Source organism: Limulus polyphemus, unplaced genomic scaffold (genome assembly GCF_000517525.1).
Source record: "Limulus polyphemus unplaced genomic scaffold, Limulus_polyphemus-2.1.2 Scaffold373, whole genome shotgun sequence".
Taxonomy (NCBI): Eukaryota; Metazoa; Arthropoda; class Merostomata; order Xiphosura; family Limulidae; genus Limulus; species Limulus polyphemus.
In genome coordinates this window covers 177,198-202,128 of record NW_013665983.1, presented here as the reverse complement: position 1 = coordinate 202,128, position 24,931 = coordinate 177,198, and the positions used below count along the sequence as shown (strand labels likewise).

At 36.1% G+C, this 24,931-nt stretch overlaps 1 protein-coding gene across 3 annotated transcripts in view; it reads right to left on the bottom strand.

Moving 5' to 3' along the window:
* LOC106457790 (mitochondrial ribonuclease P protein 3-like) overlaps positions 1-22,955 on the bottom strand; it is a 40,898-nt gene extending 17,943 nt beyond the window's left edge. The window contains exons 1-3 of one of the 3 annotated variants that reach the window (XM_022383825.1): positions 22,882-22,955; positions 18,324-19,448; positions 5,099-5,143 (exon numbers count right to left, since the gene is read on the bottom strand). In XM_022383825.1, the coding sequence (XP_022239533.1) occupies positions 5,099-5,143; positions 18,324-19,390 (1,112 nt within the window). In that variant the 5' untranslated portion in view covers positions 19,391-19,448; positions 22,882-22,955. Of the gene's footprint in view, positions 1-5,098; positions 5,144-18,323; positions 19,449-22,644 lie in introns of all 3 variants that reach the window. The other 2 variants (XM_022383824.1, XM_022383823.1) reach the window with 2 other exon arrangements.
* Positions 22,956-24,931: the final 1,976 nt, after the last annotated feature.

Here is a 24,931-nt window from a genome sequence, read left to right as displayed (position 1 = left end):
AAGAGTTTGATTCCTCATACATCTGCTTATGAGATTTGCATGCAACCAGCCTTGAGCTAACTCTCATCTAAAAATTACATTTAACGTGAACTGTGCTAGTGCATGGTGATATTATCACATAATGATAGCCTTCCACCAATTGGAGGATGACACAACCTCCTTGCATGTAACTCCCTCTTGAACTTGAAAGTAAGAATAAAGTGCACTAGAAGTTGAAAGAACAGATGGGAAGGTGTATAGAGGTGAGTTTCTATCAGAAATACATACTTCCACACACAGAATAGCTAGAATCCCACACTGAAATGGTTCAGACATTAAACCTAGATTAGCTACCTTCAGAAAGCACATGGAGTGTGACATCCAATGGCAAGGGAGCACACCCATGGGAGATAACATTTTGTCTTGATTAGGGTATATTCTTTGCCTGTAAGGAAACAGAGGAGAAAGCAAAATAGTCCTAAGTGTCACAGGAATGGGTAGAAGTTCATCATTACCAACCGAGCCCCCTACATGCAAGTGGTTGGCAAGCCAAGAAGTGTAGTGTGGTTAGAGCAAGATCAGATTGTATGGTGTATGTGTGTTTCACCTCAACTCAACTGGACAGACAGAGATGGGGATGACAAATCATTCCTGCTACAGGAGTGCATACTAGCTATACTTCAACAGTGTCATCACCACACTACATCCCATTCTACTATGCTGTACACAGTCAGTGAGGAACTATCCATGGTCCATCGCCTCAGTAGCTAGGAACTGGTAAATGGCAAGGGTCTCTTGTGTTCCACTTGAAGAAGGGGGTGGACAATTTGCATTGGGAAGACTTTAAGAAGTGTCCAGATCTCCACTAGAGGCCTGCCAGAAAGGTGTCATCTACTGAAGATAATGCAATGGGAGACTGCAAAAAGTCTATTTTTAAAATTCAGCAAGTGTGAGCCAGAGAAATGGGTAGTAGCTTCCCTTGTGCTGGCTTTTGTCCATGATAGTCCATGGAATGGTACAGTGTAATTCAACAGTTAAATAATTTTAATACAACAAGGATACCTCTATTGGTCTTGTGCAACACCCCCTCTCAACAGTGGACACTGGTAGAGCCAGGGCAGCTGAGCTGAGTGATTTCCATTACCCCTGGCCTGATGCAGATTTTGCGAAATAAGCATATTCTGGAAGGCAACCCCAGTGACTTGGTAGGATCCTATAAAAGGGAAAAGGGAGATAACAAAGAAAATTTACATACCCTTATCAAAGATGGTATGTAGTTTTAATGAAGAACAGCTAATGAAGAGAGTTGAATTCCCATAGGAGACAACAAAGTTAATTGCAGATGAATAGGTGTAGATTCAACCACATGCAAGCCTAAAGGATCTTGTCTAAGAGTTGGTGAAATTGAGAAGCAAGAGAGTGAGGCAATTGATGAATCTTAAGTGATGAAATGTGAAAGATCAATCACTCATGAGTAGCTAAAGTGTCAACAAGAAAATTTCAGATTTGGATAGAGGAGGTAGTAAGTATGGTGAATGAGAGTGCAGGAAGCATTGATGGCATAGAAATTCAAATGATGATGACCACAGGCAAGAAGGAGAAGAAAGCACATTTCAGAGAAAGAAGGTATAATGAACATGAAGCCAACAGTCCTAGTCAGGCATGGAAGTAAGATGAAGAGTTTGGTGAAAATGAAAAAAGTGGAGAAGGCAGAAGAAAAACATAACACTAATAGGAGAGATGAAATGTAGTTGATAAAGCCACCTGAAATCCAGCAATAATGGAAACCAACAATCCATGTTCAAAGAACCTTGTGAAAAAGGCTGAAAAGTGGGACACAGTAGGATGACCCAGAGGAAGGAAGAAGCTGATGGATTAATGCTGAAAAATATGCTATTTCTGTTGATAGACAGAAAAAATGAAAGACAACATGAATGGAATAAGTAAAAGGCTATATGACTGGCAGTTCTGCCAGCTATAGACTGAACAAATTTCCCATGTGAAGATGAAGGGACAACACCCTTAGGTGAAAGAGAGACATGGTTGGAACAGGAGAGAGAGTGAGAATGGGAACAGATGAAGAGAGGACCAGAATGCCAATTTACGAAGAAGAGGAAATCGGTATTGTCAGCCAAAAAGGTACCGCCAACAAGACCCAAAAAGAATGTTACGTATCAAAGCAAAAACACAAGAGAGAAGAGGAATTGTAGAATAGGCATATAAAAAAAAACTAATACTAGTCCTAATTTTAGAGCATTGACTGCCAGGGCCAAAGGATGAAGAATTGGGGAACCAAAGAAGGGAAGTGTGGTGCTGAGAATGGCAAAAGCATTAATGAGAGGTGTGCCCAACTGAAAGCACACCCAACAAAATAAGGGTGGACAAACCACTCTGTGGTTAGAACCCTGACTGGCCAAGACAGGTGATTCACCATCAAGTTCAGAGATCCTGGCACATAAGACAAGCCATAAGACAAACCCAATAGGAATAATCCAAGAATAGCAGGTCTAATGTGTGGAAACAAACATTCCTGGAAGAGGTACTTCCCAGACAGTTGATATAAGGAACAAATGTGGAACTGTCAGAGTAGATCACGACCAACTGATCCATCAGAAGAGGCAGGAAATGGAAAAATGCCCAATGGATGATGAGAAGTTCAAGAGTGTTGATGTGTGGTGAACATTCCTTCAGAGCTCACATATTCAAAGTCATGTAGTTGTTCAGAGATGCCCCAACCAAAAGATAAGCATCTGGGAAGAGATGAAGATCTGGTCAGTGGCAACAAGGTGATGCCAACCATGGTGTTAGAATGATCGAGCAACCAAGACAAATCCTCAAGAAGAGGAGAAAGGAGACACAATATCGAGAACAATACAATGTATGCTGAGAAAGATTCCACTGTGCCTGCAATTTTTACTGAAAAGGCACATAGGCATGGCCAAAGTGAATGAGTGGTTCAAGGGAAACCAGAGTTCCCCAAAGCAAAAGAACCTCATGTGCAGAATGTAAAAGAGAAGCACAAGCCTTGGTGACAAGACATTCCTTTACTCATAAGAAAAGTAGTAAAGTCTGAGCTCAACTGAGATGAGAGTTGAAGAACATGTCAAGATGTGTGAGAAAAGAGTTTGGCAAAGTATCCAACCAGCCCAATCCATGAACAAGGCAGGCAAATGCCTCTATGATTCAATTAAAGATGTAAAGAGCAGATGCAATGCTAAAGGAAGAGCAAAGTATTGAAAGACCCAATCCCAATGGATGAAACAAAGAAAATATCTGGAGAGAATGGGCCAATCAGAATGTATACAAAGGTGTCTGAAACACTGATCTTGGCCATCCACAGCTTGAGTGAAAAGAACCACCTGAGAGAAAAGAAACCCTCCATAGAGAACTGAGGGATGATAATAAACCAGCTGAGAAATGACAATTCAATAACCAGATACCAGTTTCAAGTCTTCTTGGAGATCACAAAAAGATGAGAGGAATAACCAAGTGTAGGGGTAAACACTCTCTCGATGACATTCTTAGCTAAGATATCTGAGACCATATCCAGGAGACACTGAAGACAAAGTGGAATGGAGGGAGGAAGAAAGGAAAGGAAAAAGGGCAGGAGGTGAAAAGCAGTGGAGAGACAGGCTGTAGGTGAGAATCTGAATAACCCATCCATTGGACAGATATGGAGACCAATGGCTGGCAAAGAGAGACAGATGGGCTACCACAGGGACAGACCTGACAGGACAGTCACCTAAGAACAGGAACAGAATGGTGAAATTATGAAAGATAAGAAACCATAATAGACAATCAGGACTGGTGCTGGGCCACTTAGTCTGGGTCTCTAGTGAATCAGGAACACCCCTAAGGTCCTCTAGGTGAAGGAATAGAGACTGAGGAAGAACACACAGAGAAGTAGGAGGGAGGCATACATTTGCTAGGAAAGCATCCCATCCCAACAGCAGAGGAATCAAGAAGTAGTAGTATGGGCCAATGTAGTGAAAAGAAGAGAACAAACTTATTCATAAAACCTCCCCCAGAGCTTGATGAAGTGCCTCATACGTAAGGTGAAGTGACAAGAGGTAGTGCAGGAGGGTGGTAAGAAAGAGGTGAAGGCACGGAAGTTGGGCACTAACTAGGGAAATAGAAGGGATCAACCCCCTCAGGTAGGTAAAAGAAATTCTACAGACTGGAAATCAAGGAATAGAAATGGAAAACAGCTGTAAGCCAGGACAAAAGAGCCATGTAGATGACAAGAACAAGGCATGGTAGTATGGGTGTGCAGTTGTTCAAAAAACAAATCTGTGTGGATTCTAATGCCAGGTGAAAGAGGAAAGACAAAGTAGTCTTAAGTACAAGTTTCATGTAGTAAAGCATTGAGGGAGGGGTTCAATACACAAAGGAAGAGATTAGAAGGGTGAGGACTTTCCTACACAGATAAAGCTGTGCTTAGAGCAAACACTGGTAGGGGAAATAGCCAGTCAAATCATCATCATCCTGATCATGTTTAAACTGGGGATAAAGAATGCCAGCTGAATGGATGGGAGAAGGAGGTCCAGTGTGCATGAAGGAATTCACAATACATGAACAATGGCTGGCATGTCCTCCACAAGGAACGAGACCCCAATAACTACAATAGATACAGGTCTTGTATTAGGAAGATTGTCACTATCACGAGATGAAGTGGAAGTTACTTTCACTTGAGAATTCATTATGGGTAAGTACAAAAAAAATTGTCTTTTTAAATTTTTCTTGAGTAATAAAAGAAACCAGTGAAATTTAGGTGTGGCAAACTATTGCACATCTCACATAATTCATTAATAATCTAAAAAACAAGTCTTTTTCTAGACGATGCTGAGGAAAAGAATAAGGTTATTTTGAGTGCAAGTGCTTAGGGGGAGTTACAACACAATGAGGTAGTGTCGCCCTCCTGCTGGTGGAGGGCTATCATAGCATGATGATGTCATTATGCATTAGTGCAGTTCACATTAAACATAATTTTTAAATAGAAGTTAGCTCAAGGTTAGATGCATGTAAATCTCATAGGCAGATGCATGAGGGATCAAGCTATTCTGTGTGCAGTATTGTCTCGGAATATTAAAGTTTTTTGTTAAAAAGTACATAAAAATACCTTTCAATTAGTGTGAATGTTCCTTTCCATTTGGCAAGACTGTTTCTGAAAAAAGCAAAAAATACAGTACTGTTTTGAGCCAACAAAGAAATACTACCAATAAAATAGCACAACACTGGTTATAAAGTGTGACTTTAACTTATACGATCTTTAAGTATTTAAATACATTAGTAATATGTCAAAATGTTCTATATTCTTTTTGCTAAGCAATTATCTTGCATATTCTGGTTTTAATATCAAAAACAATTAACAAGCAGTGCTTGAACAGTGAAATATACACTGTATTTGTCTACTCTGAAACAACTTAAACCAGACAGGATATGAAACACAGAAGATTCAACAATAAGTTTCTTTTTACCACTGCTTTTTATCACTTTCTCTAAATAACTATTTTTTAAATTTACCACAATCCACACATGTACCTAATATACAAACAGAAAATTTAGATGACAGTGATATAAACATCCCTTGACTTCTTGGTCAGAGTTAAGAACAACTGAGAAAAAAAAAAGACAGAAACATGTATGTGTAAACATGTAGAATGAAAAAAAAAAGGGGGGATAAAATACAATGGCAAATACTTTCTATTAAGTTGTAATTTTGGTACTTACAGTTAAAACATTTAATATTAACATCAGTAAATAATCAGATTTTTTCTGTACTCTCAATCAAGGTTCCTAAAAATCTTCCCTAATTTTTCACCATGTCTCACTGGTTGAAAACAGCACCACAGAGTGCAGCTTCAGTGACAACACCCATTAGTCAGTACAGTTTCTTTTTTATATATTATTCTATTTCACCTTTTTATTTTTCATTTCTATGACCCACAAAATTCTTTCTGAATTTTCAAAATTTCATAATTATTCGTTCATCTTTTGGACGCTTGCAATAGATGAAGAATATTTACCCATGAAAATTAATGCTGTGGATCTTACTTCTAACTTCAGTTTGAGAACTGTTACATCAGACTTCTTTAAAAGAATATCAAAAAGCTACTAACTTTCACATCTTCAAAGAGAGTAAGAGTATACTTGTTTTCCTCTCAATCTAACAAACCAAACTATGAACAAGGACTTCAAAATTCAAGTCTCAAGGTTTGCAGTTTATATATCATTCAGATTCTTTCCCAACAGAAAGACTTCTCAGCCCTAATGAAGCTTTGTATACAAGAACAACATGAGTAAGGCTAGTTGAACCATACAGTATATAATATGAATTTATGGTATAAAATATTTCATTTTCCCAGATTCACAAGGTGTTTCCTATATCTATTATTTGCCAAAAAAACACACAAAGCTGAAATTATTTTTCTTTGTGGCAGATAACAAAGGGCAGATTTGAGCATGGTTCTATAGCACAGGAAGAATCTTAAGATAGCATAATAAAAGCACTGGTCTTATAAATAACAACACCAATTTAATAAGTTGATATATTTGTGACTTAGTTTACCACTCATATTAATAATTCTAAGACATAATATTCTATTTTATAATATTTACAGGATTGCTGTAGGGTGTACAGTGTAATTAGCAGAAATATGTCAGAGAAAATATATCTTCCATGTATATTTTATGCATGTTATGTGCTGGGAACATACGTGTTTAAAAGTATTCAAGAAACTCTCCAACAAAATACCTTAAAATTCATAATTATGTTTCATTAGCGTAACAGAGCGGAAATTTAATTTTGACCAGGACTTACAGCTGGTCAAAACTACCTTATAAATTAGTGAAGCATTCTCTATTTACTCGAAATTGAATGTACAATTTTCAAAATTACTTTAAGAAAAATTTGAATCCTGCAGTAAAGCAACACAAACCACAAAGTACACTAAGATCAGAAGGCATGATCTCTCACTGATCACTGAACCTTGTTTTTTCTACACAACTGTACAGCAGCTGAACTTGTGGTATATTAGTAATTAAGCAATTACATTAAGCATAATTTAACTGTAGTTATAAGTTAAATGCATTCAAACTTTCACACACTTTTTCTACAGACAGTAAATGCAAAAAATCTTATTTTTTTCTCATAGGTGAAAAATATTTTAACAATAAAATACACACAGACTAAATTACAAACAAAACTGATCATTCAAGGTTACTTAGTTACAGAAATTCAATCAAAATCATGCAAAAGAATACATGTGAAATAAGTATATACGACTTTCTCTGGTTGCCTGAAAGTTATACTTTTCTTATACTGAAAATGTATTTCTGATAGGTACTTACCTCCTTTCAAAACATTAGCTATTCTTATTAAGTGCTGCCCTCTATATGCAAACGTTTTCTTTACACATGCCACAAGCCTTGAGCACCACCTTTGTTGGAATTACTATATTCCAACATATCTCTCATGGAAATCATCATGTGTCACCTCTTAACCAATAGTAACATGACATGCTCACATGATGCATGTGACTCCTTTACGGAGCCTTCACCTCGAAGTTTGGCAGAAGGTGTGAGCACTGGAAAAGTGGGAAGGAAGGGTGGGAAGAATGAGCAGAGGTAAATACCTATTGGAAATATATTAGCTAGAATTCCACACTGAAAAGGAGGAGGGACCAGTGCGAGGGAATGAAAGAAGTATCCCCGAAAGCATCCAAAGGATACCCCTGACCTTGAGAGATATAGATCTAAAGACCAGAAGAGGAAACCATACTACTTCTGGGCTAGGTATACTCTTCACCCATGTGTAGATTGTGTAATGAACAAGGGTGGAAATTGTGAGGTGTAGAGTGGCTAGGGTATGGTGGACTACACAGTAAGTCTACTACATCCATAATTTCCTTGTGGGGTACCAACATCCACATGAGGGTAGGATGAGGATCATAGCATTTTCACCTCAAACCCAAGAATTAGGGATTTAAAACCACACCAATTTCTCGGTATGCCACAGGGATCATCACCCACCTATCAATATGGGAATAGACATCTGGTATCAAAAGGATGTCTATCACATGTAATCAACTCCCCTAACCGTGGCACAGCCCAGCACCATCCAAAAGCAATAAGGGGTGTTGCAAAATAAATCATACTTTTTTCCCTGAAGTAATAATGAACTTGGTAGGACTGCAAATACCATCACTCATGAGAAAACGTCATTTCAACACACTCTTGGATGTTTGACTCTTCGAATTAATTTTTTTGTGAAACTTTCGAATCATGGTGCTCACTAGAACTGAGGTTCATGTTGCATGTGCTGCTTTCAAAATGGCTCAGAAACTAGTCACAGACATACTCCGAGAATTCAAGTCTTCCAATCGAAACATTGCAATGCCAGATTTGAAAAATCCAATTAATGCCTCAAAAGTTTCAGAATTGTTGAATTTGAAAGAGTGGGCTGTGAAAATGTGGATTGGGAACTCTCCAGATTTAAATCCCGCCGAAAATGTCAGAGCTTTTGTTCAACAATGCACAGAAGAAATGTTGGAAACTTTGAGCTTTGAAGAGACACAAATGTGAAACCTTGATGTTCTCACTGATGTACTCACAAAGACAGCCACAAAAACAAACATGTTTGTTGCACTGCTGAAATCTTTTGCAAATCGATTAAAACTTGTGTGTGAGAACAATGGTAGCCCAATCAAGTGATATTGATACTTCGAATTACTTTTTTGATTGAAGTAAAATCTTATTTTACTTTGTTATGCTCTCAAGGAAAAAAGTGATTTATTTTGCAACACTCCTTAACATCCCCATAAGAAGAGAATGAGGGATATACAAGTATTGCACTAGAATAATCCCATGTACTAATGCTGTGACCAAAGACACAGATGGAGAAATTGCGGGAGGAAGATGGACAACCCGTACTCATGTGAGGACTTATGTTGATTGGTTCACTCCAATCCAAAACCTCTACACTGGGAACCAACTTCCACTTGAAGGTAGGATGAGGTCTCCCACTTGAAGGAGTGAACTGCAATTGTAACGGCTGAACTCCAGTGTTTGTGTAAAAGGAAGCGGAAGGCCATGTCATCCTGTAAGGTGAGAGCTCAACTCCTTTGGTTGTGTAAATAGTATTAGGAGGCCACATCAACCAGGAAGGCGAAAGCTCAACTCCAGTGATTGCGTAATAGGAATCAGGAGGCCACATCATCTGTGAAGGTGATGGTTTGGCTCCAGTGTCTGTGTAAATGTTAGTAGGAAGCCACGTCATCTGTGAAGGTGACAGCTCCACTCCAGTGGTTGTGTATTTGGTAGTAGGAGGCCACATCATCCAGTAAGGAGATGGCTCAACTCCAGTGTGGTTGTGTAAACATGATCAAGAGGCCACATCAACCACCCTACTTTCAACTGAATGGTTTGAATATTTTTACATATGGAACTCATTCAGGAGGGTACCTCCTTGGTCAACCATACCAGTGGCTTGGAACTGGAAGTGGTAAGGACTCCTATACTCCATTCAAAGAAAGGAGGGTGAAAATGTGGTGGAGAGCCCAGAGGAACATCATTACTAGAGACAGTGCAATAAGTGACCACGAAACCCTATTTTGAAAAGCGGAAAATACCTGGTTATTCACTCAAGGCATGGCAGGGATAGCCAGCAATCCCCTTCTGCTTTACCCATGTAGTTCATGGGTGGTATGGTTCAGAATAGGCATGTTTATGAAGCAACTTATCACGAGGTAATTAACCATCAAGCAATTTTAACGGTGAGCATGCAAACTGATGATAAGAGTGTGTGGATCAACATAGCTAACAGTGCAGATTTAGAGTTAAAGAATACCTGGTAAAGCACTACTCACCAAAGAGCAGGATCCATAAAATAAGAAATGAAGCAAGGGCCCCTGAAAGGAAAAGTATTAATATAAACTGATCCAATCAAAGTTGCACTGAATCACGAAAAATGGCTGCAGGTGAAAGATGTAAATCCAAAAGGAAGAAGAAACCGCTATATAGAGGAAATAAAGGGAGATGAATGTACATGGTGTAGTCCACATGCTCTACAGAAGAATTTCCTCAAACAGACGATGCAGATGATATGCCAGAGAAAAGGTAAGATGTGAAACAGAAGACTATCTAGATCATGCCAAAGATGAGGTGGGAAATGGAAAGAAGGGGAAAGCAGCAAAAAAGAAGGCACCCCCCATGATGCAGAGGTGTGAGGGAGGAAATAATGATCCAAAAAAGGAGAAGATATAAATGCATGAAGATAAAGAGTCCGTGAAACATCGATGGCAAATAATTCCAACCACTGACATCCCCCAGCCAATAAAAGAAATTAAATCTGAAAATGAAAGGTGAAACAAGAAACATGTAGAAAGTGGTTCAAATGGAGGCAAAGAAGGGCAATGGAGGACTACCAAAACATCATAATCTGAAAGGGCACCCCGCCATGGAGGATGACTAATCTGGAAGGAATGGAACAAATGGGAGAGTGTAGGAGAGGAAAACACGATGGTAGCGAGAAAAATGGTAGGTGTGGGAGAAAGATGTGTGATAACTGGAAATTGAGGCGACAGTGGAACCTCAATCAAAATGCCTAGTAAGAATTCCACAGTACAACAGTGGACTGAACAGCCACAAGTCCCAGTCCAGAGACCAACAGTGGAAAATGTTCCATTGATGCAAATACACTTCCATGGAGGAAAGGCTGATGGAATGGACCAGAAGGGAAGTGACAATCCAAGATAATCCCAATCTCTGTGTCAAGGAATGGATAAAACCAAGCATGAAGAGGAAGGACAGGAAGAACAGGAAAAAGTACCAATGACAGAGGTTGTCAAAGCAGGGAGGGAGACAAAGGAAGAGGTAGCAGAGGTGTAAGATGGAACTGGAGAAAGCATGGAAACTGCGACAGAGCCTAACAGTAAGGAGCAATCAGAAGGATTTGACATGATGAAGTATGGAAGATCTAAGTCACCCGGAGAAGGAGTCAAATGGGAGGATAACTATAGGAAATTATCCATCCAATCCTGACTTAAAGCATCAACAGTCAGGGTAAGCAGATGAGGGACCAGATAACAAAACAGTGGGAGTTTGTAGTTGAGGGATGTGAAAAATGCATCAATGTGAGGAAAACCCCACTGAAGAACCATAGGATCGAGAGACCACTCCATTGGATAGAGTCTGTCTGGGTGGCAAGAACAATCCTAACACACCATGATATGGATATCCTGCATGTGGGTCCAGAAAAGAAGATCCAATGCGTGAAAACACAGGGATCAAGAATGGGCACCACCCTGGTGAATGAGGTATGCAACTACAGTGCAATGTTCAAGATTGAAGGAAATGATCTAAGACCTAATGAATGGCTAGAAGTGCCAGTATGGAGTTAACAAAACATCATGGTCATGAGCGAACACCTAGAAGCTTCCCGGTGATTGACCCACACCCCTAAAGGGAAGCATCTGTGAAAAGAAGGAAATCCAGATGAGGAGGAGGAAGCAGGACACAAGCCGACGTGTGGGTGGGGCTTGTCCAAAAACCAATGCTGATCATCAACTATGGTAGGAGGAAGGAGCCTGCAAAGAAACACATGCTGCAAGAGACCATGAGTCGTGAAGAGCTCACATAGGAGTCTGACCCAAGAGGAGAAGTGTAGTCATAAGACCACATCCCCAAAAGTGACAGAACTTCGAGAGTAGTAAGATATGGAGCAGTTATAGCATGGAACTGAAAGCTCCAATGAATTAAGTCGAACAAGCCAAAGCTCAAATCACTCAACAAAATCATACAAGGCCAAAGCAAGCCTGAAAGGAATATGAGGAGCTGATAAATCACCCCTCAAAGGAAAAACCAAAGATATGGTTACAACAAGTGAGCGAACGTTATATGTAATGAAACAATCATGATAACCATCTAGGTCATCTCAAAACCTGAAGAAAAAGCCTGCCAGAGGGTGAGACAAGTTTCCAATGGAAAATGAAGGAGATGGAGAAAAGGAATGAGGCAGGACAATCTACGAAAGACCGCCAGTGCTGGTTGTCACAGGGACAACCAACAGCCTGGAATAAAACCTGGAGAAAGAAAATTCACAGTGTCAAAGGCCAGTTGAAACAGAAGGTCGTGAACAGCCTCTGCCCAACATTGGCTGGGAAAGGGATCCCAAGGTAGAGGGGAGGAATGGGAATCTGTGACAAATGAGGAGGGAAAAGGATTGTAGAACAAGTCCAACTGAGAGAACCTAAATAAGCAACTGATCTGAGATGAATATAACACCAAAGGGAATAACATTGCACAATCAAGCTCCCACTGGACTGGAATCCCCTGGATAGTCACTGATACTAAAGGCAGTATGCCTAATTACATCAAAGAAAACATGGAATTCCTGGAAGATGGAAACAGGAATAGGTCTTATTGTGAATCTGACAACGAGCAGCCCAAGAAGAAAAGGGTAGTGTTGATGCAGGGATTCCATTCAGAAGTTCAAGGTGTCTGGGATATGGTCAAAAATACCATCAAAGAAAAAAGGGCAAAACAGAATACTCAGAGATAAGTGGGTGGCCAATGAACCTGTGACAAAGCCTCATCATGACCCAGAGTATCCTAACAATGGAAAAATCAGGTGTGGAAAGCGAGAGCCGAGAATAACACTCAAGCCCACACGGAGTTAAGAAGTGAGAGGCTGTCCCTGAAAAACCCTTAGGATGTCTGTGCAGAGCCTCAGAAAGGAGAAGTATGGTAGATAAATATAGCAGAAGGGAAGTAAGGGTAAGACAAGACATGAAAACTGGTCATAAGAGAATGCACCATAAAATCAGGGAGAGCTCCCCATATAGGCAAAATAGACCCAAACATCTGAGATTCTAGAAATGGACAGTCTGCATGAAGGCATGCCAAAGCAAACCGATCTGTAGCCCATGGGAGCGAGGCATGCTGGCACCCACAACCAAATGGGAAGCAAAATGCACAGCATGAACATTATAATCCAGGGAAAGGGATAAAACATCACATACCTGAAAAATATAGCCAAAAACGCCATAGTAGGCCTAGCTGATTCGCAGGTGGGGCAGAGAAAGACACGGCAAAATCCGGTAGTGGAAAAAGGCTATGAAATCTTTACCAGACCAAACAGGGGCAGATTGTTCATGAAGATGTGTGGCAACATTAGGAGGAGGTGGTTAGACTCAATAGCATTAACTCTCCCAGCGAAAAATCGCTGGTAAATCCCACGACTGATCGCCCCCACCCACAGCAATGGCAAAAGAGTGCTCTTAGTAGGTGTTTCTGATAGATAATACAACGTACAAAAAATAAAATAACAACTGGAAAGTGATTGAAAATAAATTCATCAGCTGTATAAGCAAATATGAGTACAAAACTACTGCAGCAATAAATACTGTTAAAGTTACAACAAAGAAGCACACAAGAGCAAAATTCAAAACGTTTGAACATGAGTATTCCAAACGAGAAGTGAAGGCTTGGTAGAGGAGTATAGAGAGAGTCACATGAGCATGTCATGCTACTATTGGTTAAGAGATGGCCCATGATGATTTGCATGAGGTGGGGAACAAAAGGCTTGTGGCAAGTGTAAAGAAAAAGTTTGCATGTAGAGAGCAGCACTGAACAATAATAGCTAATCTTGTGAGAGGAGGCAAGTACCATATCAGAATATGATAAACTTCATTTCAAGTTGTATAGAATATAGAACTGTCTCTCTGTAGTTGCCTGTAATATTATGAACTTCACTATCTGCTGTACACATTAGAGATTTACAATAGCTTTCTATGCTTGTCTGTACATGTAACATTGTGATAACTAGTAACATCATATTTTACCATTCCTTAAATTGTATATAAAATATATTTAGTTAAGTATATTCAGGTAAATTTTCTAACTTTTTGCATGTGCTCGCCATGTAGTTGTAATATCCTTACAAGCCTAAGGTGGGAAGATTATTTACTTGTACTAATATGTACCTTACAAAAAGGTTACATATTACAATTATCATCTTGGACTCGTAATACTTGTCTGGCCCTGTTTCTATGTTGCATATTCCTGGAGAGGAGTCATACTCTTTCCAAACACTTGTACAAGTCAGTATGAGTTGAGGATTTATCTTCCTTAAATATATTTAGGAGAAAGATTGTTGACTTACAATTAAAGATAGTGAGATACTGTGCTAGAACTTTGGTTTGACTGAACAGTGTGGTATTTCATTGTTCTTATCTTTTTATGGAAACATGGAGTCCCTTTCTCTCTGCTCCAGCAACTGTGAATTAGAATACAGTCAATAGGAAAAACAAAAACACACACACACACTGTTTGTGAATAAAAATTCTGTTTCATTTGTTCATTAGTGTTACTTGCTTTTTTCCCATTTGCTATCCATGTTCAAACTGATCCTTGTATAAAGTTTCTGGAAATTGCATTTTGGAGATATTTTTAAATATCTGGTGAATATTAGTGTATTATGCAGGGACAAATTTTAATGCATAGAAGTGTATTCAGGTTTAACGTAAATGTAGAACTTTGATGAAGGAAGTGACTAAGTTTGTTAGTCCTAGTTACCTATTGTTCTTTGTCATTCTCCTATAGTATCACATGCACTTTTATTTGGGAAACATTGCGCAAAATAAAACATACTACGTAAAGGCAGGCAGCAATATTTTTCCACTGAAGTTGATACCTTAAGGATACATCTTTCCTTATTTTTTGATTGGAATGATTAACAGTGAAATGGATAGCAAACATATCCTGAGAAGAATAGCATTATAGAACTGTGTGTATATAATGTTATGTTTTATCAGTCTAGAACATGCGTTCTTCACAGAATTTTAAGCTCTTAAACAAATCAGCAGATTTCTAATAGACACAATAAAGGTATTATTCTCTGTTAACACACTCACTGTTTTGATTGCATTTTGTATTAAATAAAGATTATTTCCTCTGTTTAGATTGTATGCTCTCTCTTTCTTTACTAAGCTCAGTCAAGACCAAGAGAATCTGGTTAAATCTGCAAAACATTTTCTGCTGAACCTTCTCTTACCTTACGGATCTTACTGGATTACATAAAAGGAAATCAGTAAACCTGAGAATACTACGTCAGCATACTTGTACACTACAATATGTTGAACTTCACTGTGTGTTGCACAGAATATTGATTTGACTCCCTGTGGCTGTCTGTCATACGATAAACTTAATTGTACACTGCAGATATTACTGATCTGACCATCTTGTAATATGACAACAAGATTTTGTCAGTTCAATTATTTGCATCCTAATCTACTCCACTCTGAACTTAGCAGTAGTATATGTAGTTCAAAAAATCTGGTTTATCAAACTACAGAAATGTGTGAATAAAGAAATTGTATTCATATACACTGTACATTAGAAAAACTGTGTATAATTTTATGATATTTTTAGTAAGAATCATGAAATAAATTGATTTTAAAGTAAATTAGATCCATTGTGAGAACATTTCTGGACAGATTGTAAATTTTATAGTTTACAAAAAGCTTTTTTATATAACATAATGCCTAAACCACTTTAATATTCATGTGTATATCCAAGCAGCTTCCAAGAAAAACAACAGCATACAGTGTACAATGTGGGCAAGTGATGCCTAAAAGCTTGCATTTTTATTGCTATTTCCAAAATGAACTACAGATGACAAAACACTGCTTGTTACAAAGTAAAAGTATAAAGCATGTTTATCATTATCAGTATTCCATAAGAAAAATCAACCAAAATCACAGATCTTATTTAGAAATAAAATAATTAATAAATACACACACATACATGCCTAGCATCAATATAAACATAATATTTGTATATTTGTAGTATATTGTGTTAGAGCCTTGGATCATTAGATGTACATTTTTTTCAATGGATGTTATAATTTACAGAGTCACAAATCATTTGAGTTTTAGGCATGTAGAAATACTTTGGAAGCCAAATTAATTCTTGAAAGATGCAGGATCAGCTTTTCATGCCTGAAAGTAAAACCATTTGAATCTTTGATCCAAGAAACATTAGTTAATGACTATTTATCATACCTAATACACTTGGGGCTAAGGATGGGACAAATATTTGACCTAATCCAATACTGCACTACTGATGAAATCTAATCAGATTTAGTATTAATTTTGTGATGAATTAGATAATCAGGTAATATTGTCATCAATGAATTATCTCACGATATTACACAAGCATCATGTTAGTTGCATGTATGTCATACATAACAGGTATTGCATCCTCTAGTCCACTGATGCTTTCTACTATCTTCTAAACATAGTAGCATTTTCCCTAGTATTAAAGACTGGAAACCCTAATAGTTAGATTACAGATAGTCAATACACAGTTTAAATAAACATCACAACCAACCATTCTACTGCCACTGTATGCTACAAGTGGTAACTGTAGTGACAACAAGCACAATCCAATCAACAGTATCAGTATGGGATCAGTGGAGTAAATCACTGTTTCACACTGCTGTGTGCCACATTTCCTTAAAGGGTTGCTCATTCATACTCAACTGTACTTTTCAAACAAACAGTGATGAAGTAATTAGTTTAATACTGTAGTGAAAAGGTAGCTCATGCCTGCAGCACATTTTTAACATGTATGGTCAAATCTACTATCTAATCCTAAAATATATGAATTGGATTAATAACATTTAGATGAATTCAACAGCCACAGCCATCTTCATTTGTAAATATAACAACATTTAAGGACAACAAAGGAACTGTTGGTCCATCTAGGCTGTCTCATACACTAAATGATACAAAAACAAACTCAAAGCCAGCCCTTATCATTAAAATATTTATATAGCCTTCCCTTAAACCCTCTTAAATTTACTGATTTCACCACACCTCAAGGTAACCTGTTTCAAAGGCCAACCATCTTTTAGAAAAATAAAGTTGTATTAGCTGAAAATGACTTTTACCTTGCCAAAAGTTATATTTCTGTCCCATAGTCTTACTATTCTCACCATTAAGAATGAAAAAAGATGAAGCATCAACACTAACAATTCACTTAGAAATATTAAACACCTTGATCAAATCCTCTCTAACTCTTCTGTTTTCATGAGAAAACAATTTCAAAGGTCTTAACCTGTCCTCATATAACAATCTTTATATACCATGTACCATCCTTATAGCCCTCCTCTTGACCCTTTTCAACAATTCAATGTCTTTCCTCAGGTAAGTAGCTCAAGACTGAACACAGTACTCCAAATGTGGCTTAACCAGCGACCTACAGAATGAACGTATAACTTCTTTAGACTTGCATTCAGTATTTCTGTAGATACAACCTAAAATCTTATTTGCTCTGCCACTAACATCAGCACACTGCTCGGATGGCTTAAAAGACTGATAAACCATTGCACAAATATCCATTTCTTCTACAACATTGTTAAAGTTATTCCCACAAAATTATAGTTCAAATTATGATAACCCACATGCATTACCTTTCATTTATTATATTTGAAAGCCACCTGCCATTTATTTGGCCAACATACCAAATGATTTTAAATCCTTTTGTAAAGAAGCAGCATCCTTCTCACAGCCAGTAGCACATAATACCTTAGTATTGTCAGCAAAGTAACTTATTGTCATTCCTTCATCTACATCATTGATGAAAATCAGAAAGAGCAAAGGTCCTAACACTGAGCACTAAGGTACCCCATTTATAATATTAATCCAGTTTGATTGAACCATTTATAAAAACTTTCTGCTGTCTTCCATGCAGCCATTTTTCTATTTAATGAGCCAACTTATCACCACACCTATAAAGATAATTTTATAACAAATTTTTTATGTAGCATTATGTCAAATACTTTCTGAAAATCCACATACAAAAAATTCACATCTTTACTTTCCTATACATCTTCAAAAGATGTCAAAAAATTAACAAGGCAAAATATTCCTTGTGAAACCAACTGCTGATTATCCAACAAAATTTTTAGTTTTGTTAAATAACTTTGCAAAGCATCTTTTATCAGCTTTCAAAGAAACTTTTCCCATGACTGGTGTTAGACTTATGCCACCCCACTGTGAACAAAATGGAGTAATTTTTATGAATGAATATGAATATCAAAATAAGAACAATAAGCATAAATAATTTCCTCAAATAAATTAAGCATTTCATACTTTTATTACATTATTTTATACATGTTTTAATACACTCTATTATGTGGCTTAGTTGGTAAAAATATTTTACACAGTCTTATTATATTTTTTGTTTGTTCTTATACAATTTGTTTTCTATTAATAAACAAAAGTATTATACTATATTATGACTTTAACATTACATTTTCTTAAGAAACCAACATGACTTACTGTGCTGTTCCATATTCTTCAAAATAATCTTTGATAAGTCTTGCAACATACAATGTCATCTGTACTTCATTAGCATGAAAGAAATTCAAGAGTCGCTCCATCAATCCAAACCCATTAGCAGTTTTATTGTTGATTAATTGTTTAGATAACCATATACTGCTGCAATATACTTGCTCTCCAGGTAAGTGTTTCGCATCAACAATCTTCTCAATGGTATTCCAGGCACAATCTATATCTCTATTTCTGAAAGCCGAACAAGCAATTGCATTTAGAGAGTTTTGTGAGGGGTTGGTGAAGCTGTGAATTTTATCAACAATTTTCAAGGCTTCTCTCCACTGTGATGTCACACAAAGACCACGTATAATTCCTTCCGCTGTAACTACATCAAGTTCAGATGGTAAATCACAAAATTCATTATAAACATTCAAAATTTCCTGCTCATCTGCATCCTCACCTTTTTGACCACACAATGCCATGTAAGAAGACACTGTCACTAGATTTGGCTTGATTCCCATTGCTTTGAGGTATTTCATGAAAGATTTTGCTAGACTATGGTTCTCTCTTGACAACATTGCCCTCATAACAGTACCATCAAAACTATAATCTGTAATTCTGCGTTTCGAGGACGTAATAATTTCATCTTTGAACTCTTTCCATTCTTCTACAGACATATTATCTTTGTTGCTACAGACATCAAACAACAAATTATGTTTCCTACACTGTTGACTTCTTTCATCTTGCTTATTCTTTAATTGTTTGATATGAGACTGATGTTTTTTAGTCATACTAAAATGAGCTCTATTGCATTTCACAAAAGCCTTAGTACGCAGTTTATTTATAAAAGTTAATTTTAGTGAAGGTTTATAGAAAGTATAAACGAGTCTCTCAGAATTCACAGAGAATGTAGCATTTGTTTTAATAAACATGTGAGGTAAATTGAATATACTTGCATGAATATTTGTTTTTTGACACAAATATCTGTACACAGAAGTACAGAGGATGCTACTTTGTAAAGCACAAGAGTTAAGAAAGAAAGGAGAAGTTCTTGAAATGAAAAACATGGTCATTTCTTCATGTCATGCCTCTAATCATCCCCTTTTTGTTGATTCTCCAGTTTTATACAATCTAAAGAAAACAAAAAATCTAAATCAATAACAATTTTAAGACTTAGAAAATGTTTAATACTTTAAAGACTAAAATTCTGTACTCAAACAAAATCATATGTTACACTTTGTAAAATAAACACCTAATAATGGTAACAGTCAAAAACAAAAAATCGTATGATTTTTTGTAACTTTCAGCTGATGTCAGTAAAGAAGTATTGGCATATTATGAATATCAAATATTTCAGCATGTATAATTTCTTAATTTAGACAATGTATTTTGTTACTGCTCATTATAATATTAATATATCACATTTTCATGTAAATACAACTTATATACTCCTGCTGCTACATTTAAATTTATCAAATGAAATAAAATACAGGATTTGTAGTTATATACTTCTGATAAAAATTATTTGTGTTCTACAACACATGGAAAATATTTTATTTTGGAGATATTTGTAACGGTTTTAAAGATGACAAAACTCACAAGGAAAAAAAAATGTTAGGATATTTTTGAAATGAAATGAGCAACTGATGTTAACTTGCATGTCAAAACAAAACCAAAGAGAAAATTTTACATCTTTTTACTAGAATAGTGCTTCAACTGCAAAGGTAATTGAAAGATTATCCTATAAGATCTGAAATTATAATTAGTGTACTGAAAACAAAACAAAATACTTTTAGTACTGATAAATGTGCACAAAAACTAAGCCAATGGAACCCACAATGGATTGAAAGTAATATTCTTGAGCTACAGGTTATCTATAATGATTTGTAGTTAAAACAAAATTGAAAAAGAACTTACAGGGAACTGATTGAAATGGTTGTTATTATTAAGAGATTTAATAGTTTCAATGCATCACCTTGTTTGGTACTTTATAGTGAAAATGGTAAGACGAGGGTATGCAAGTATCAATTTTGGCAGTGTAGGAGTCATTTTCAGCTAAAGAGTTTTATTTTTCTAACAGGGTAGTTGATCTTTAAAATGGATGTGGTGAATGCAGTCAATTAAGAAGAAGTATTTAAATGATAATGGCTGGCTTTGAGGGAGTTTTTATTATTTTTACTTGCATTTTAATTTAATGGATGAGATAGTCTTGATGGACCAACAGTTGCCTTGTTGTTTTTAAATGTTATGTTGAAAAAGTTGAAAGTCATTTAAAACATTGGAAATGTATATTTTATATTGAGAATGTTAATATTCACAGTAGAGCATAATTATTAGGGATGAGACAAATATCCAATCTGATGCTGCACTATCCATTGAGATTAAATCTGTTTGGGTATTAATTTTATGATGAATCTGACAATCAGACAGCATTTGGATCAATGGATTATCTCACAATATTAAGCAGGCATAATACTTCTTGCAAATGCATTACACATGATAGGTATTGTGTCATCCAGCCCACTGATGCTTTTTAATAACTTCTAAAACATAGTAGCATTTTCCCTAATATTAAAGGGTGGGAACCCTGGTAGTTGTGGCAGTCATTATCAAGCTTAAACATCACATCCACTCATTTTGCTACTGTATGCCACAAGTACTCACAGTAGTGGGAATGACAGAATTGGCAAGCAAAATACAAACAGTAATATCAGTAGGGGATTGTAAAGCATTATCTCATGCCATTCTGAACTAAATTCTCTAAAAGGGTCTGCAAAGACCATTCATTCACGTAGATGAGCACATCTTTATTACATTTCAAAAAATAATGAGCAAGTAATTAGTTTAATACGATGCAATAATTAAGTAGTAGCTCATGCCTATGGCACATTTTCAACATGTATGGTGACAATATCAAACCTGATAATAACCAACTACAATCTGAAATCAGAAGCTGGATATACAAAATCCAACCAAAGCTACTGTTCATCCCATTTTGAAATATTATTTAAATATATATCTCATATAATTATGTACATGTTTCTGTTGTCAATTCTGGCACACACTTCTGTTTCCTTGTCATACTTCTAATGATAATATTCTTATATATATTTTAAATGAGCTGCATATTATATATTAAATAAACTAATATAACACAGGAAATTTTCTTTCCTTGAAAATCACATAATTTAATTGTTTTTCTATCTAGTGCTGGATGTCCACACTTTTAATATTTATCATTTCAACATACACTATGCACATGGGTTAAAGGTCAGATGTTTGAGATAGCAAATTCTACTTTTACTTTGTTACGTTTTTTACTGTTCATTTATTATTCCTTCTATCATTCATTTCAACTATGAATTTTTTAGTTACATTAAAATTTTATCTCACCTTCTATCTAGAGCACATTGATTTTGAGTATGTATATATTATGAAACTGACACAAGCTTCCCATAGTGGTGACACACAGATATTAATGTTGTGAAAGATAATGTATATTTATAGAAAAAGTTAATCACATGAGATGTAATCGTGTGGTCTAATTTCTATGTAAAAAGCTTTTCTTGATCTTGAAAACAAGTTAATTCACAAGATATAGTTAGGAAGAATTAGTGCTCTACATTGTTATTGATCTTGATAAGTGGTTTACTTTTGAAACATTTTGTTATTCTTTGGTGAATTAGGTTTTTCTTCTTCTGGTTATTTCCTTAATTCCTTTGATATTTATTGAAATTAATAACAATGAAACTTATTTTGCATAGTATATTAACATTTGTACCTAATCATGGCCAGATATGGGTTTACATTTTTTTTAAGTGATAAAATTTGTATCCTAGTTGTTTAAAAGTTTTACTTTGGATTTCAGTTATATTTTAATAAATTGTTTTTGTTTGACCCTGGTTGAAGCGGTGCTTTGTTTAGTCCATTACAAGTTGACTTTCTGTTGCTTTGAATTTTGACGATATCTCCAAAGTAATTACAAAATAAAAGTTAGGATTCCATTATTTCTTAAGCCTTGAGGATGTCAACAGATGGATGTTTGATGAAATAAATCGGACAGCATGGCCACTTTTTGGCCCTCAAATGTTAAAATATGTTCATTTAACCCAAATGAAGTGTTAAAAACTTTGGTATTACCCTAGCTAACTTATGACATACTAATTTTACTATGACTACGTGAGTTTGATACTACTCTATAGTCATAACTGCTTTATCATTCCTCAATATATCTAATTTGTCCTTAAATATTTTTATTTTATTCTCTTGAGAGTGATAGTTAAACTCTTATGTTTAAACATCAAGCGAACGTATAAATTAAAATTACATTATAGTTTGATATACACCATAGTATACACAATCCATTTCAATTTAAATTTTAACTTTTAAGTATTTTCTCATCTCCAAATCCAATCCTTAGGCACCTGCCCATCCAACTTCCACAGTAACTGTTAAAGGTACAGTTTGAGAGTAAAATAATATTCATGATGTAATCTAATTATGATTACTTAGTTCAATATATTTTAAATATGTTAGTTGATTAATTATTAACAGTTAATTTTACTTTTATATTGACACTTTGTCTACGTACACTGCCACGTTATGTGTTAACGGTTGTTTCATTTCTTGACGTTAGGTGGTGGTGTCTTACATATTTATAAAATTTGGTTGTGTTGTTTTATTCACCGCTGTGAATTTATCGGTGAACTGAAGGTACACCCACCGGTGATGTGATTAAAACAGCAGTTAGGCGAACAGTGCAGTTCTTAAACTTCTCCAGCACTTATGTATGAAATTAGTGCTACTGGGCTCTCTAATTCCTGGTTCATTAATTCAGCAACTCTCCAGCTCATGAAGTTGAAGGTACACTGACGAAGGCAAGCGTAGCAGCTATATAGTCTCTAGCAAAATCAGCGTCTAAAAGTAGTTAAAATATACAGTTAGATAACACTAAAAGAAACACATAGGCTGCATTCGTTGGCTTCATACGTTATGTAAATCCTCTTTCAGAAACCCATATTTTTTTTTTAGCAGTTGAATGCTTTAAATTTTGACTTATTTTATTTACCACATTTTATGAGTGAAGCGCTTTGATATTAAACACTTGATTAATAATGATAATGTGATATACGCATCAACTTAAATTATATTCGGTAGAATGTACACTTAAAATTTTTCAAATGATTCGCTGTCTCCGAGCCCACTAAAATTTTAGTGTAATCTTCGTACATTCCATAATAAGCAATTCCCCAGTGATGTCCTTGTTATCCACATTATTTATGAAGAATCTCACCAGCTTTAATTCTCTTGGAGTCTGGTTACTAGTCGTCGAACGCTACCTGTGGACTTTAACAATAGTTCGGTGATCAAAGAGGCTCACCTGTGGAACAAACGGTGAATATAACAACACGCCCCTTTAGTCTTTTGTTAAAGGACTTTGCCAAACTGTGAGGTGTCTAAGGCCAATAGGAGGAAAAGATATAAATATGTACTACATATTGTATAAAGATTCATCAAACAAGTTTATTTAATTATCCAAACCAAAGATAAATTCATCATACATAAAAAATTCACTGCACCCATTTCTTCAAATAAGAATTGATATTTTCCTGGCTTTGAATGTGGCAAACTCATGAATGATGTCATTGTAATTCAAAGATTTGACAATTTCTCTCTCGATGCTCAACATGGGTAAAACAGTGAGATACGCTTGATATGTAGCAGATTGTAAGACATTTTTGACCCTTTTTAGAAGAGAGAAAGAATGCTCTACGCTATGGTTAGTGACCATTAGTGACAAATAAGCCGTAGTGCAGTTTCAGCATTTAGGAAACATTCCATCATATTGAATTCAATGATAACACGGTATATCCAAATAGATTTGCTTTCATCGTCTATTCTCTCAGTATTTGAGAATAATATGAATTCAAGAAATTGCTGAAATTCTTTAGCAAAATCTACTAGGAAATTGTCTGGTATTTCGAACATAGACGTTTCATACCTTCACTGACTTGGAAGCCCCCAATGGCACAGCGGTATTGTTTCCGTACTTACAACGCTAGAATCCGGGCTTCGATACCCGTGGTGGGCAGAGCATAGATAGCCCATTATGCAGCTTTCTGCTTAATTACAAACAAACAAACTGACTCGGAAACTTGACATATTAGGCGAAACTTTTGCCAGGACACTAAAGGAGTTGTCGATTTGTCAATAGCAGTGTATACCTCGATCCGATGTTCTAATGCACTCTACAGTGTAATGAATTTGTTGCTATATATTTATTTTAATATGAACGTTGTTTAGATTAAGTTTATACTTAGAAACATACATAGCTTATACTGTTAGATAGGTATTGCGAAACTCCCGCCTATTCTCCAAAGTAGTAGAAGATTCTCGAGAGTAAGAATCAACAATATATCTATATACGTAAACGCTTTAACCAGTATTGTTACGCAAGATTGAATTTTCTAGAAAACCTTCCTACCCCTATAAATATAACCAACGCAACGCCCCAAGGGGAGAGTGTCTATTATTAGTTCGCTATATAAGGGTGTGCTATAAAACTTCGAAAACTATAACTGTGATTGTTATAACTCTTATCAATCGGAAAAATT